Source organism: Bidens hawaiensis, unplaced genomic scaffold (genome assembly GCF_021521415.1).
Source record: "Bidens hawaiensis isolate Kalapana, Puna unplaced genomic scaffold, B.hawaiensis_p1.1 tig00000512_1, whole genome shotgun sequence".
In the NCBI taxonomy this organism is placed as follows: domain Eukaryota; kingdom Viridiplantae; phylum Streptophyta; class Magnoliopsida; order Asterales; family Asteraceae; genus Bidens; species Bidens hawaiensis.
Genome location: NW_027491033.1, coordinates 3476191 through 3493800, shown reverse-complemented (window position 1 = coordinate 3493800; position 17610 = coordinate 3476191). Strand labels below are relative to the sequence as shown.

Sequence of the window (17610 nt, the reverse complement as noted above, 5' to 3'; positions counted from 1 at the left end):
GTGAAACATGTTGTGTCATTGTGTCACACTGTTACCTAAACTGCCTCTTAAAATATACATAAGCCTGAAAGTAACACAAAATATTATAAAAATTGGTCAAATAAACTAACATGCAAAAATCAAACCAAGAAAGTCAAACAACATAAGTATGAGATGAAAATCTAGATCAAGACTGCATGTAAGCCATGCATATTATTTAAATTTCTTGCCAAAATTAAGTCTCTTATAATTTACACAAAATTTCTATGGAGAAAAATGTCAACCTACTCAAAGTCAAACCATCTCTTAACTCCAATGAGACACAACTGGTCAATTTCTCTTCAACACTACTTAGAAATCTCAAAAAGGATAAGCCTCATCATCAGAACTAAGAATAATTTCTAACTCATGCATCTTTTGTGTACCTTTGACTTTCGCCGCAGACGTTTGACTCTTTTCAATTTTTACTCTCTTTGCATTTAACTGTTGACTTGTTTTGACCTCAGGCAGATTTGACCCAACAGGTGATTTCCTTTCACACCCACAAACAAAAGGTTAGAAATATACCATCTATTAAATAAATAAAGCACAAAAACTGAAAAAACTATGACTTCTTAGTTCTTAGTCTATTTACCTTTTATCTGAACTCTTAATAGGTTGATTTAAACTTGAACTTGGTTTTCCTGTTAGTCAAGTTGACTTTTATTATTTAAAATGTAATCACAAATAAGCAATATTGAGTCAAGCAAACATAATACAATACCTGCAACTTCAGATAGAAATCTTATTCCTTGCGAGTAAGCATTAGTTGTCACTTTTCCTGCATTACTGTCGAAACAAAAAAGCTATGTGACATATCAAGATTCAGAATTAACTGGATAGCAATATCAAAAATAGTTAAACTGTTAAAACCTTAACGCCTTTCGTAATCCCTCAACCGACAAAATTTTCTTCGGTTGTCCTGGCTTTGATATATTTGTCGAATTTTCAACCATGTAAATGCCTTCTGATTGCATTTTATCTTTGAAGTTAAAAGCTGCCTTTATATTCCTGAACCAAAAAAATGAACCTTTTACACGTCAAAGTTAACGGTTTTGTGGAGCCCCGCTAATATAATGTAAGGAAAAAAACAGTTAAATTGGTTGAAAAATAAAGATACAAATATGTTTTTCATACCCTCCCATGAACTCTACTCTTTTACTAGTATATACTTTGGATGCATCCTGTAGTTCAAATAATCAGATACATCACTAGTCAGCATAAGTAATATGTACCCAGAAATGAAAATATAAAAAGGAAACAAAGTGCATTCATAATTACATACCTTTTTGTGGTAGCTGCAATATATTCCCTTACGCCTAGAATACACAAGAAAAAGAAAATAGTTGCTCTTTTGAGTTTTAATGTTTCATCATTTTACTCTATTCTCCATTCGTTCATTTGACTTTAACCAAACAAATTATCAGACTTGAACAGTCAAATGAATGGGTTTTCTTGTCTGTGTTTATTTGTTAAAAAAATGAGAGTTCAATCGTTGACAATTCTAAATGTGAACAACAATCAATGCATTGAGCCTAAAAAGATGTTAAAACTAAACTAAAGTGTAATAGGTCTGAAACTTTTGATTCACGAACATAAGCAAACGTCAACATAAATGGTCGAAGGAGACATGTGTTCATGCTCATTCATTTATAAAACAAACACGCATAAACGAACTTCCCACCGAACAGTTCATTGAACATTCGGTTCATTTTAAATGGACAAGAACTTTAGTTGTATAACTTATAAAAGTTGACGTTGACCATTCGTTACAACAATATATATAATGCTTCTAATAACATACTTGTCAATAAACTGTTTGCAAGATTTGCAGTGTCCAAAATCAGCAGAAGTTCCCATTTTCAACACTTGTGGAGCATTAAAAACTGTCAAAGTAAACCCTTCTTTCTAAAAAAAAAAAAGAAAGACACAAAAAATGTCAATATTTGTCAAACTAAAACACAACATTATAAAAAGTTGAAAGTGGAAATTTGTTACCGATTTTGGGTCTTTGCGAACACCACAATTGAATAAAGCAAACACGGCTCCAACTTCTTCTTTACAGTTCTTTTGATAAGCATTTCCAAACAAGAAAACCGAAACCTTTTTTTCGTTAAAACAAGTAATTTCCCATATAGTGTACGGCTTTCCTGTAGAACTTATTCTCTTTTCACCGGGGTTACATAAAACTCCAACAGTTGCCCAACAACCAGAAAGAGTGTCCCCGGATAAAAGATTCCTACAAATACCACAAAAGTTATAAACTTGATTCATCTGAATAATTGTTAAATTAAAAAAAAAGATTATTAATAGAGTAGTATTATGTACTTTATTGCCGTTAAGCGAACAAATCGAATATCTGCAAATCGATCACTCAATTCTGTCTTAGAGACCAACTGGTTCCTGAAAAATTGAAAACCATATTAAATTATTATCAGGGCGCTACGATTTGCTTAGTTTTATATTATTTCATTTCTGATGTAATTTGCATGAAATTGAATATATTTATCTGCCAGACTGCCACACACAATCCTGGGAAACAAACCTTTATATTCATTAATTGTTTGTCTAAAAAGTGTGATTTTAATCATTTGTTACAACATCATATGCATACTTGAGAAGTTTCAACATCATCATCATCATCATCATCGTACTCAGTATATCCCACCAATAGCAATGCTATGGTAGGGTCTGAGGAGGGTAAGATGTAGACAGCCTTACCTCTATCCCATAGGGATAGAGAGGCTGCTTCCGGTGAGACCCCCGGCTCGATAGTAGTTTTGCATCAAGCCTTGGACATAAGGCACATAGCACTCAATCATCGGGACACCGGCTGATCGGTGCATGTGCCCTTGTCTTTCGGCTATCAACGCCACCACATGATGCCTGATTAACCTTCCGCCACTTTTAACGTTATTTTCACGAGAAGTTTCAACATGTGAAGTGTTATTAACTTAGATAGAAGTTCTACTTTTACATTCTTAGACAACTTATGTGAAATGATAAAAAGTATAAAACTTTACAATTTTTGAAGGCATATAAGATATTGAATATTCTTTGTTTATAACAAGAACTGAAAGCTACTTACAGGATTCTCAAATCCGAGAATTTTTCGACTTCGACATCACTTGAGCTCTTTGCACGGTTCGATTTGAGGTTTTTCCTGGAGGTTTCAGGCTCATAATCTAGACAGTCTTCAACAGCAGTTTTGAAAACAGACATGTCTGCTTTTCCCCTTTGCCTACTACTGCCTGATCCATCATCAGATAAATATCCTGTATTCATATAATACAAATTCTTGCAGGATCAAGATTAACAGCCCAAAATTGCATATTTGATTAATAATTTAAAAAAAAATAAAAAAGAGAATGCCTAATTACAAGCTCACAGAAACTACTAACCATTAAAAAAACAAACAAATCAATTGTAAAGGTTTTTTTAAAATAAAAAAAAAAGCCTAAAATTTTGTTAGAAATTGAAAATCCGGACGATACAATAATAAAGTAAATGAAATTCGTTGCCCTAAAAGTTGAGAGAATATATAAGTAAGTAGTAAAACAACAGAATAGGTTGGGCTAAATCAAATGGAATGACAAATTAGGGTTAATCCGCAGGAGATCAAGTAATGGATGTAAATCAATCAAATAAGAAATGAAAGAAGAAAATGATATTAATTACGAGGTGGAGATGAAGGAGGTGTTTCTTGAAGGGATAGTAGAAGATCCAGATCATCACCGTGTGTCGACATGCTACTACTTGATTGATTGATTGAGTATTATTAGGTTACCACCACAACCAACGGTTCACTTAATGTTGCCCTCATCCATGGTCTTTGTTGAGCCGATGTGCAAGATACAGAAACAATAACCTTTTTACATATTTATAAACAAATACTTCTTTTGAGGCATGTAGTTTGGTCGGTGAATTTTAATTTTTAAGAAATTAGCAACTTAAGGAATTGAAAACTTCAATACATTTTGAATTTAAAGAAAGAGAACGGATTAAAATTTTTGTAATGCATTTGGTTGAACAAAACTCATGAAGTAAAAAAGCATACCCAAAGCGTACAACTAACTAACATATCATAGTCATCACCGCCGCCGCCCGAAGATAGCCAACAACGATAAGGCAGTTCATGATTTTAAATTTTTTATATTTACTTCAAACATGATTTATAAGTGCTTAGCATAACTTCCAATGTATGAACTTACTTGGCTCCTGCCAATGTGATTTAAGGTAACATTTTCAAGTTTCGGATTGGCGATTTGATGCTTGATTGCTTGGGATCAAAGTAAAGTAATGTTAAGGGTTATCTTCCAAATAAATTGAATTCCTTTGCAATAACCTAAATGCCATCATCTCAATTTAAATCCAAAATTCAATTCAAGCAACCAAATTAAAGTCAATTATACAAAAATTTCATTGACAAAAATGTTAATATGTTTCTCTTCTATCAGAGTTAAAAAAAAATCATCTATTTTAAAGTCAAAATTTGATGGCTATTTGGGTTCATACACCTCTATGAAATTAAAACCCAAGTTCAAAATATTTAAACCATAAACAAAATAAACCAACCAATACAACCAAACAATAAGTTCAAAATAAACTTGCATAAACGAAAATTTAAAGTATAAATAAAGCAAACTACAGAATGCATCACATTCCACTATTTATTTACAAAAATCTTGTAAATTTATAAAAAAGAAAAAAAGAAAAAAAAAACAGCTCGACAAACTTGTCCGTTCCCTTGATGAACCCTTTCTTGAACACGCCATTACCAGTCATTTCCAATCCACATCTTCATTAAACTGAAAAAAGTAAAAAAAGAACCAAAACCATTTATAACCTAAACTAAATAATACATAACCTTAAGTGTCAGTCTCCACTAGTTTCAAGAGAACTGACCTTAACCATAACCATGTCATCACTGACAATTAGGGGGAGACAAAGAAGCAACCTTTATTGGGCCCCACTTATCAAAGGATACAATATACACAATTTGGTTAGTTTTAATAAAAACTCATGACAGGTCGAACGATCCCTGTCCTTCATTAATAGCATACAAGAGTTTCTTGTACATTATTTCCTGTCAAAACAAATTCAAAAACCGTTAAAAAAACCAACATTTCAAAAGATTATTTTAAATAAAGATTCAAATCAAGAGGACAACAAACCTTGGTGGAATATGGAGGAAGCTTTAGGTAATTAGCACACGTCATCACACTTGGTAAATCATCATCCGCAGATTCTGACACACCGGCTGCATTGGAAGCCGTGTTGTTGGCTGTTGAAGAATGCTGTGCCAGACAACAAAAACAGATTATAATATAAATTGATAAAACCTTGAATAATATCTGTGCATGCAAGCAAACGATCGCTCACTGAACCTTTCTGCAGGAGGTTCGTTTATTGAATAAACGAACGAAAACAAACAGCATTTTCTGTACAAACGAACATGAACGCATGCATTGTTTGTTCATTAATGCTTGTGAACATCCATTTACGTTCGTTCGTTTACGTTCATTTATATTCATTTCAAAGGGGTGTTTGGGAATCCTTATTTTGCCTCCTTATTACTTTTCCCAGAAGTTATAAGAAACAATATTGTGACATAATCAACTTATCCCCTCGCAAAAAAAGCAATCCCAAATACCTTTTAACTTTTCAAAATGTCTAAATGTGTTAGTTTACACTTGTTATACTTACAGTAATGCATTCATTAAAAATTTTAGACCCATTACAACTTGGATTTGAACCTTTAATTGGTTCTAGCTTAATTATGTTTGCTTGTCTATGTTCAGTTACGTTCATTCATGGAGCATTCGTTTATACAGTTAATAAATGAACATATACGCACGCTAACATGTTCATTTTCTTAACGAACGAACACGAACAATAAAACCCCGTTCTAATTGTCCGTGTTCGATTGTTTGTTCAGCAAAGATTAAATAAATTAACACTCACATGCTCTGTTCGTGTTCATTCAGTTCATTTACAGGCCTACCCATTTTCATATATATGACGTACGTACACTTCCCTTATGTAAACATTTAGATAGAGTTCGAAGTGTAAGGAAAAGACCAATCAATCAATCAATCAATCATGCCCAGTAAAATCCCACCGACAGTAAAGCTATAAGTAGGGTCTGGGGAGGGTGGGATGTAGGCACACCGTACCTCTATCCAAAGGAATAGAGAGGTGGCTTCCAGAGAGACCCTCGGCTCTAAGTACATGTGTATGAAGCAAAATAAAGGAAATCAAAGTTTAACAGTTATATAAAAACTACTACTAATTATAATAATATTAATAATAAGATCACAGTTTAACAGCTATATAAAAGCTAATAATAATTATAATAATAATAATAATAATAATAATATATGTAAGGGGAATACCATTATGGTATGTGACCTAAATAAGTTAAGTCTAAACCCTAAGGTATTGAATTCTCTCTAAAAATCCTTAACTTTAATTCTACTTCTCCACGAATTCCTATCCTCAACCATGTCCTCGGAGAGGTTTAGGTCTATCAAATCATGCCTAATCCTCTCATCCCAAGTCAATTTCGGTCGTCCTCTACCCCTCCTCCCCTCTTTAGTAATGTTTTCTACGGATCTAACAGGATTCGTCGTTATGATTTGTAATTTATAAAACAGTGCAATTGTATTTATACCTTTCTCACAATTGTCAACTTAGGATTCAAGACAGCCAAACCACCAGGAGGAAGACGAGGTGCACCCGTCACAAATTGACAGAAAGCCCGTTGCTGTTCTGGGTTAAACTCTCCCATAATCTCAAGCAACTAAACGCAACACCACTTATTAGAATATTATTTTTTCAGAAAATAAACGAAATTAAAGAAAATGTAGATATAAAGTTACATACATTAACCACTGCAGGGCTCTTGGAAGTATACCCATGATCAAATTTAGTGTGTTCAACAAGTGTATCAGCCTGCGTTCAAAGCAAACTTAAATTAATCTTGCTTTAGACGCTTAATAACATGTTTAAATACAAGTAAATAATTACCTCCCACAACTCTCCACGGCCACAAAGTAGATAATCCAACTCACCTGGAGAAAATATTTGTAAAGCCGAAATGTCAAAAACCTGATAAACAAATAGTACCATTAAACATAAACTGGTTTTCAGGAATAAAATTCGCATCAAAAAGAAAAAAGGTTTACCTGATTAAACCCGCCTCTAAATGCTTCCATCTGTCGCGTAATACCAGCCTTGACAGTAGCATCAACTACTAAAGAAATGTACTCTTCCAAATTGTTCAAATCAACCTGTAAACAAACTTGATCAAATAAACTGCTAGAATAGCATATATAACACATAGAAAAAAGTTAAAAAAAATGATGTTGCAAGTACAATGTCATCGACTGTTTTGAGAGCATAATCAGGATATCCAGGAAGTGTGAAATCCAAGCAAAGATCTTCAATTGGGGCTCCTCTAAACCTTAAGTTGACTATTTCATTTTGGTCATCTGTTGACTCCAAGTACTGTTTCCGGCTAACAAGGGCTCGTAATTCTTGCAATGTTTTACCAAATTCGCCATCAAATAATGAGATGTCATGTAAATCAAGTTCCTGAAACACAAAAAAGACACATCTCAAAACCAAAACAAAAAAAGGAACAAAAAGTTAAGCCATAAAAGAAATGTAAGCCATAAAAATTTCGTCAAGTTTTTTTCTTTCAACTTTGTAGGCCCAATAGACTGATATTCGCGTTTACAGTTAATTGTAGTTCACAAAGTTAAATGCATGTAATAAACATTGCAAGAATTACAAACAAACATATACAAACAAATGTTAATGGACAAATACAAAAACTCATTTTCTTAACAAACAAACGTGGACAAGAAATTTCCATACGTTTAATCAATCATCTTCAATCGTGTGTTCGATAAAAGATGAACGGACGAACATAAATACGAAAATAATAAACAGAGCGCTTACCTGTCCAAGCACAAGTTTATAAAAGGCAACCGAAAGCGGGAGGTCCAAAAGCCGACCATCTTGAAGCGCCTTCGCCATTACACGACCAAGAAGCCGAAAATATTCTATAACTTTAGTAAATTGAGCCCCATCAGAAGCATCAACATTAACGGGCCAAGGACGCGGAAATAGCCCAAGCGGTGCTAAAACAAGATCTCCATTACCCTTCCCAGATTTCTTCTCCAAGTCAACTTCCACTGTCGTGTTGACATCTTGCAAACTAGATCTCCACATTCTCAATCCTGCCTTTTGAAGATCATGACTTAGTAAAGTATAAAACTCCAAAGTGGGGCCCAAACCAGTCCCCACTTCACCAAAATATTCAACTTCTAAAACCGCCTTTTGACTTGAATACATCTCCATAACTTTCGCAGCAGAATCCAATATTCGGTTTCTCGAAACGCGAACCTTTTGACGTTGTAATCTTCCGACTCGAAACTCCCGCTCGTTCATAGACCCGTGACCGTCGGCACCCTGCTGCTGTTGAAGCCGATGTAACGCACGTGATAAACCGAAAGCAGTAGAGTAAAAGTACTGTCGCCTGATTTCAAACGGGAATAAAAATGGGCATGATTTTGTTAACTGATAACACCATGATGGAAGACTGCCACTGCAAAGTGCAAGTGCATCTTGAATTTGTCTAGACAATTTTGGCGTTAATTTGCTGTTAATAAACTCATCAGACGGAACCCTAACACCAGCAGATATGTTCAACTCGTCTAAACTTGAAATTTTCCCTTGAGCAAAACTGTCTGATGCTGACTGTACACGCAGACGTGGTGCCAGCTGGTTTAACCCTTCTAATACGCGTAGTAAACATAATATTTTGTAAGTAGGGTTGTTTCTTTCAAGATCACATGGAAGTTCACCTTGTAATATGCTGTCTAAAAGAGACATTTGATGGATTCGTGAATCGCTATTATTCGAGGTGGACCCTGCTTTGGTAGCTGATTTAGATGTGGTTGTTGTTACTGTTTGGGAATCGGCTCTTTGATACGTGATAGTATAAATATCACCCCATAATCGGTTACCGTCACTAGATACAAAATCACTTGCATTATCGTCATCTTCATCAAGAACAAGTTGCCTCTGAATGGCTTGATAGATTGTTAGGTGACGGCTCAACTGTTTCCCACCTGAAGTAAACACTAACTTTGGAGAGCCAACGATAGGCCGCCCGTGACGGTCTCTACCGCCACGTATACCACCTCTTCCCCCATTGGCTGACGAAAGTCCTGCCATTGCAGCGGCAGCAAATGACATTTTACCCCTTGAGTTTAAAGAGTCTGACCCACGAACCGCAGCGCCTCGACTGCTGCTGCTAGAGCCACAGGCGGGGTTTGGATGGTTATCACTGGTGGCACCACTAGCGGGTCTTTCTTCACCTAACTTGACATCGTGAACTTTGTCTGGCGTGCCAACGGGAAGTGAATCATCTCTTAGTACCTGCATTAACCATTTCGTTTATTATATCATTAATATTATTATAATATTAATGATATTATAGCTACTAATAATAAAACATAGGGTAAATACTATAAAAACCAACACTATCTTTTATCATAAAAGTCTCTTTTAACATATTTAAATTTGAAGAAAAAATCTCTCTTAATTAATGATTGAATGAAATCATGAACACATTATTAGACAAACTACATTATAAAAGCAAAAAAATCACGTGTTTACAACTTTTTAATGATCTTCAATTTATACAAACCATTTTATATGTTTTTAGTTTTTTATTTTGAGTTGTGTCATCCATGCTCATGTATTTTTATTATAATGTTTTTGAAAAACTATTAGTTATTATCTAATTTTTTGGGGGCAAAAAAATGACATTGAACAGGATTTGCCTTCCCATGACGCATGCGGTCAATTTAAAAGATTAATTCATCTCAATTCTTTTCTCACTTAGTATTAATGAGTAAAAAAATCACAATTTTGTGGAACTTTAATGTGTGGACTGTGGAGGGGACTTTAATGTGCAAAAATTGTTAAGCAACATTAATGAGAGAAAAAAAGTAAGTTGATTTTTTATAGTATTTTCCCTAAAACATAATAACAAAGATGATATGAGTACATACATCATCAGGATCCTCGTCATCGTCCTCAGAAATGTCATCATCTTCAATCACCAATGCATCATCCATCTCAACAGGTGATACATCAAAATCCTCTTCCTATAGCAGACAATATATTAAAGTATATGATATCATTATAATTCAAAAAATAATAAAACTTGGTACCTCAGAAGTAGTGTCCCCATCAACAGATTTCATCTGTGCATCTTTATCCAATGAAGCCCGTCTACGGGCAGCGTTTCTAGTCTGTGGGCCCCCTCTCCCCTCATCTTGACCTGGCTTCAATACAGCTTTTCCCTTCCCTTTTGAAGAGCTTGCGTTTTTATCTTCCGTTTTATTTGCTGGGTCACCGATATTAACTGATGACCTGGACCTCGTGGAGTGATGACGTGCCGCGGCCACAGGCGTGGTTCCAGACTCAGAGTTGCCTAAATATCCAGACGGCTTCTGACCCGACTCACTTCGTTGCACACGTGGCCAAAGAAAATCCTCCACAGGCGCTAAACTAGCCAACGGATCAATCAACACAACATTTGAAGAATAATCACGAAGAGACTTATCACGTGTGCTCGACAAAGTCGTAACTTAAACGGCTGAGATAACGCCCCGAGCCCAGATGAAAAACGTGCGTTTCCAGTTGATGACCTGGCACTGTGACTCAGCACCACAGGGAAGCGTTCTAAAGATGTCAATGCATATTGAAGCTTCTGAACTAGATTACTCATAGGCGCTTGTTTGTTAGCATCAACACTTAACGGAAGTGCAACTTGTATAAAAGACATGTATCGTTTAGTCGCCAGCTGGCGTAATTTAGGCAAATTTGTTTCTGACACTCGTTCTTTTGAAAAATGTCCACATGAGAAATAGTTTAGTAAAGCATCAACAACACCACTACCAATGAATTCAAATGTTGAAACACCATCATCTTTTGTTAGTTCTGCAAGCATTTCAGTTATCACTCCCATCAAGTTTTCTTCTTTTCCAGGTGAAAAGTCAACAAACCGAAGACTACACGCTTTTGACTTCCCCTTTGACTTTGACTTATAATCATCCATGTCAGCACCTAACTTCTTAGAAAGATTCTTCAAATGTAACAGATCATCTGTAACTCCAACTTCAGCATTAGCACCAGGATCAGAAGGGAAGTATTTATCCTTGAAAGCTTTTGCACTTGTACTAACTGCCATCCGTAGACTAGAACTGACAGCTGGCAGTTCAGCAGAGGTTTTCAAATCTTCAGCACCGGGATCTGTAGCAATGCGGCGTCGATAACGCCTCGAGCGTAAGGAGGATCCAGATATAGAATCATTAACCTTCTCACTTGATAATGGTGAAGAAAAAGCATTACCAGATGGTGATGATGATGACTCAGCAAGTGCATCTATTGCATGGACAACACCTCTCACAAACATCTTACTGAACGTTTCCGGAAGCTTCTCCATTAGTATCTCTGCTATTTGAAGTGATGGTACCAACACCTGCGGGTCCTTCCACGCCAAAACTCCAGCCAAGAAACTGAAATTTCACAAAGATAGAAGTATTTACATTTACATAATATAATTAATAAAAGGGGGTAACGGGTAACCATCAACGACTATATGACGTACCTTGATATGTTTGCAACACCAAGTAGAGATCGAATCATATCAGCAGTGCTAAAGTACATCAATTTCCCGATCACTGAAAGACATTTGTGACGAACAGGCGCGTTTACACTCGACCCGTATATCTACAAAATATTAAAATATTGTCACTTTGTATGAATAATTGAATAATTTTTTAATAAAGATGGTATAATGTCTCTATAAAGCAAACCTGAATCAAAACAGGAAGAAGATCCATCCCAAACTGCTGCAGAAGCTCAGGTTGACTGGTCAATAACTTCTCACGAGCCGAGACCTCGGGTGCACTGTCACCAGATTCTTCTTGCTTGCTACTACTTCCTGCAGTTGACTTTCTCAAAAGAGACCCTTTGACAAATACATTACTACTTGTAGGAAGAGTTATGGTGCCATTTGGCAATGGTGGAAGAAGCTCATTTGCTAAGTTCACAATCTCAAAAATCTACACACCAAAAGAAACAAGTTATTGAAAACACATTGCGTGATAATTAAGAAAATTACAATACAATGTAAAAAGGCCAAAGTTACCTGCTCTGGTGGTCTACTTAAAGCAGGTGAAACAGACATTGTTGCTACAAGACCAGAACCTGATAATATATCTTTGAGAATCCCACTGATCCCTAAAAGAAGCAAAGTTTTGGACCCCAAAGGAGAACCACTTGCACATGTAGATAGCAATCGGATTAAGCCCTGCAAAGGTTAACATTGCGTAATGCAGTCTTATAGTAACACTATAATCCAAAACAAAAACAAAAGCAAAAGTTAAAGTACTTATGTACCGTGTATGTAGATGTACTGAGAGATGCTTGTCCAGAACAGTTTATTGAAATAAGAGAGGCTGCTTGTTTAACCAATCCATGAACACAAAGCTCATCTAACTGATCAGGAGATGCTGCAAAAGCCTCAGCAATTCGAGTCAAACAAACTGAAGCATGCTCCAAAACCTGCAAATATAATGAAATTTTAGAAACAATTATTTAACTATCCTTTGGTAGCTAAAACTGAAAAATTGTACACTAGTACTCACCTTAGCATCATGGTACTGAAGAAGATTAGTCAATAAAGGAACAGCTTCCATGACAAAATCAGCAGCGTCAGATGGAAGTTTCTTGCACATGTTTGCAGCAGTTGATAGTGCCACACGCTGATAGATAAAACAAGAAGTCAATATAAAAAGAATTACTTGATGTTACAATGTAACAGAACGGCGCATAAATGAGTACCTGGACTCCTGTTGAAAAGAAGTCAAGATAAGAAAGCACAGCCATTAAAGCCCCTGCTCGCAAGCAGGCGGTTGGGTGCTCCTGAGATATCTTCTTAAGAGCTTGCAAAGACTGTCACCAAATTAATAAAAAACATCAACATTATCACTATAATTCGCAGTTCTAAATTTCAAGTTTCTCAATTAAAACTTTAAACAAATATATCATCATTAACTACATGATTTCAACAATATTATGTATAAACATTTAGCTAATAAGCTGTCTAACCTGTTCAGCCAAATCCATGTACTCAATTGTAAGCAACCTCGCAACAAAGCAAGAAACAGCACCATAATGCACCACAGCAGCACACGAAGACGGTAACACATCACAAAGATGCGTGAGTGCCCGAGCAGCAAGCAACATAATATCCGGATTGCTCTCATGATTCAACAACCCAACAAGAACAGGCACAAACGAATCCACCGAGAACGTACTAAGCGAATCCTCAGTCCCAACAGACAGCATTTCACATAACTGCGTTAACGCCTCAACCTGCTTTCCTTCCTCTCCATCCGCACACAACCCCGAAAGAATCTTCTTCAACCTCCCACTCTGATGAGACGACGAAGCCGACGCCATCGCAGACGAAGGAAGCAAATCATCCAACCCTGCACCCAACTTCCTCAACAAACCCTGAAGCGCACTACTCGCAGACGTCAAATTCTGATGCAGAATCCCCACACCTCCACCTTCACTGTCATCATCGTCGTCATCATCAGCTCCACCCGCACCACCGTCAATATTCAATCCCAAATTGTGGTCTCGGTTCACATTATCCCTCTCCTTAACCCGAACCTCATGCTCTTTCTCTTTCCCCTTATCCGAATTATCCCTCTCCTGATTGCCCGTACCCTTCCTACTCCTACGGCCTCTACCCGAGCCCGAGCCCGACGACTCATTAACTAAATTATCCATATTGGAAGGACGTAAACGAGCGTTGGGTGCTGCGGATGTGGAGGAAGTGCCTGCGGCGGAGAGACGAGTGCGTTTGCTGGATCGAGTAGTGGGTCCGCCGGAAGACGAAGAAGAATGGGCTGATGAGGTGGCCTCGGCCCTCTTCCGGCTACGAGTTTCCATACAAAACCCTAACCCCCTAAATCAACGATCAACGACGATCGGAGATACAATGATCTCTAATCATCGTCTTTCACACAATAAATAAATAAAAACCCCTAATTTATCTATCCAAAACAACAAACACTGGAAATAAATAAATAATAACCGAACAAAGCTAATGAAATCAATTGATTGAACAATTAAAGATGAATGTGAGTGAGATGATGAAATTCAAACCCTGATTGATGGATGGATGGATGGAAGAAGTAAAATTAAAATAAATCGATTTGAGAGGCAGAGGGTTAAATATATAAATAAAAACCCTAATTGACGTCGTATAAATTATAATATATAGGGTGAGTAACACGTAAAAGAAAGATGCAACAAAATTTCATTATCATTCGGTGCTCTTATTATTCTTTCACTTCTTTTTCCTATTTTGCCCTTTCTTCTTTTGGGATTTATGGTATAAACATAAAACACGTAGTTTCGACTTTCGGTTTTCGAACTCGGTTAATCGAAATTACGTGGTTTTATTGTTTATTTAAATAAGATAAAAGATAGAATACGATAATTCATAATCGTTCAAAACGTACGCTATATTCGTCTCCGTTGATTTCAAAAGAACACAGAATACCTGAATCAAACACTCCTCCATCACCATCGATCTCCTACGTCAATTCATCTCCACCACTCGTCGGAATCAACAATCCTCTGTCACCATCACCGGTGTCGACGACGAGTGTCCGGCAACTCGCCGGAAAAACGCAGCCGTACTCCCTTTTGTTCACAAGTTTGTTTTAGCAGTTGTTTTAGCAATTGATCAATTAAACTTAAAAATTAATCAAATTAGTCATTAATTCATCGAAGCAAACAGTTTTGAATCTTCAATTTGAGTCGATTTTTAACCAGAGAGTATCTGGTTTTAACCTTGAGCGTTTTTCGCTTTACGCCTTAAATGTATTAGGGTTTGGAATTTAATTGAGCATTTTTCATTTTATGTCTTGAGCGTTTCTCGCGTATCCATTGTACATTAAAGCAATTATTATACGATAACTTAACATGTTTAAATAAAATGACATAGTTTAATTGTTTTAGGGTATTTTACACTTTAGATTTGTAAGAACATTATCCTCATTTTTCTCTTTTTATGAATCGATCAGACGTGCAAGATTTTGGACACAATATTTTTTTTATTTATGTCATTAATTGGTATTATGGTTATTAATGAATAATGATCCTTGTCACAAACATTATTATCTTTTTTTAATGTGAAGAGGTCATCACGTGCCCTCGCCTCTTCCTCGATTTTTAGCACATTATTTGTATTTCTTAATATATGTTTCTCATTCTTATCTCATTTACTCGGTGTAAGAATAGTAAAGTGTCCATGTGGCTTATATGCAACAATTAAAACCTAATGGGTGTCAATAAATAAATGCATCTACTTTACACGCAATGAAAGAGTATATTTCTAACTTACGATTTCTTGTTTGATTTAACCTAATTTATGCATTTGTCACTGTTATCATTAATGCAGTTGTGATTTTCTTAATCGGGATATGAAGGTTATTCTTGGTTTGTTGAAGTTAATGGACAATCTTGAACCATCTTTTAAAGTTAAAACAACAAGAACTCGAATTCAAAAATAGTTTTGACCGTGAGTAGTTTTTATATAACTCGTGTTTTCTTAACTTACACAGGGATTATTAAAATGAAACTTAACAAACAGAGTTTTTCTAGACAAATAGAACCATACAGTATCGACTTATTCGATAATAAAGTATTTTATTTATATAAGTATATGTAATTTGGGTGGTTATTTTAAAAAGTACACGGTGTCTAAAAAATGTGTATTTACCATCGTATGGGATGTTTAAATGGTCAAGACTGAAAGTTGATCTAATCCATTGTTATTTTTAATCTTGTTTTATAACTTTCTAGGGGCATAATCATTCAATGTATTATAATACATGTGGAAACTATCAATCCATAATTAATAATTACATTTTTTTAAGATGAGTAAAATTCAAAATTCAAAAAATCCAAAAATTTTGATGGTTTATTGTGTTATTTTATGCAAGTTCTTCAAAATATAAACATTTTTCTAAATCGTTTATGCAAATTCACTTCACTATGTTATTATTCATGTGTTATGTTAAAATTTCAATAGCTGTTGATGAACTAAAACAAGTTGCATATCTAAAACACAACTATATTGTATAGCATGATTTAATGAACTAAAAAACCATATTATTATTGAGTATATCATAAACAACATAAAAAAACTAAAACACATTGAATTAAAACATGAACTAAAACACATTAAGTGTAAGTTACATATGAACTAAACTCACAATAATATTGTAAATTTAAACTCCAGAGAAGATAAGCTAAAAAAGACATAACTATCACACGGTGATTTTCACAAAGTAGATTTTATGTTAGAAACAACAGCCTTTCATCCCCAATATATGCCCTTTTAACACCAATTCAATATCCATTCTTCATCCTTATCATGTCATAAACCACAAACACATTATAAAGGTTGCAACCCTGAATAAATCAACATAACAAATAAATAAAACACGTTGTGATAAACTAACACACATTAGTATTTATACCTTACTAAATTTTGGGGCAATGGATCTGAGCATACAAATCATGTCGTTAAGCTTCTTCCTCCTACTATTAATGAAAAAGTTCATTTTAAAATGATTAAATGTGATTTACATAACGGTTTCGAAACCGTTTTAAACGTCGCATTGCAAAATGTATGTACAACGGTTTAAAAACCGGTGTAAAATGATATCTAAAAACAACGCTTCAAAAATGGTGTAAAATGGTACACAAAAACACCGCTTCAAAAATCGTAAAATGGTATTAATAAACAACGTTTCAATACCAAAAAAATGACGCGTCTTTGATTATATTAAAACAACGCTTCTACACATTTGGTTTTCTTTTGAATTAATTTATATTTGCAGTAACAAACATATTATGGTAACCAAAAGCCCAAAATTCAATTTATTTACGTAAATCATCTTACATTTATACAAAACTCTAACCTATAAATAAAATCTAAATAAACACACACGCATATATATACATTGTTATTTCTACTTCCCCGCATTTGTGCAAAATGTTTCCTGGATAACATCCTTAAAATCTTAAAAATCGCATATGCATATCTTTTAACAGTTTGAGCAAAAACCCCAATTTCATTCCTTTCTTCTAGTAATATTGTGTCAATCTTCAATCTAGCTAAAGATAAGAACAACAAATATCAATTCCACCAAACTTAAGAAGATTAGAATATCCATCAAAATAAGGAAACCAACTCTATCATATAAGTGAAAACAGATCACTTAGTCGTTTTCATGATACTGCAATTTTATTAAATTTGGTTTTGGTTCAAGCATTATATCAAACAATTCGTGTGCATTATAAGTTATACATGAAACAAACATTAAACGAGTTTTAAATTACATTATGAATAAACATAATATATGAAAGTTACAACACATAATGAATTCAAATTTTCTATAACACAAATTAGTTTAT

At 35.0% G+C, this 17610-nt stretch overlaps 1 protein-coding gene and 1 pseudogene across 2 annotated transcripts; both read right to left on the bottom strand.

Moving 5' to 3' along the window:
- Positions 1-339: 339 nt before the first annotated feature.
- LOC143632998 (uncharacterized) lies at positions 340-3766 on the bottom strand. Its single transcript, XM_077101387.1, has 11 exons — positions 3697-3766; positions 3107-3293; positions 2347-2421; positions 2017-2257; positions 1823-1926; positions 1304-1337; positions 1156-1202; positions 892-1029; positions 743-807; positions 614-662; positions 340-511 (listed from the first exon to the last, which is right to left on the bottom strand). Exons 1-11 carry the CDS (start codon positions 3764-3766, stop codon positions 340-342), a joined length of 1182 nt encoding a protein of 393 aa, XP_076957502.1.
- An 843-nt stretch (positions 3767-4609) lies between these two features.
- Positions 4610-14298, bottom strand: LOC143634229 (E3 ubiquitin-protein ligase UPL3-like; annotated as a pseudogene). The gene is made up of 18 exons (XR_013153814.1): positions 13216-14298; positions 12949-13059; positions 12753-12869; positions 12505-12669; positions 12254-12415; positions 11919-12167; positions 11711-11832; positions 10269-11618; positions 10107-10202; positions 7984-9468; positions 7396-7614; positions 7206-7310; positions 7048-7128; positions 6904-6972; positions 6692-6820; positions 5193-5315; positions 4924-5104; positions 4610-4826 (listed from the first exon to the last, which is right to left on the bottom strand). The product of XR_013153814.1 is annotated as an E3 ubiquitin-protein ligase UPL3-like (transcript).
- Between the last annotated feature and the right edge of the window lie 3312 nt (positions 14299-17610).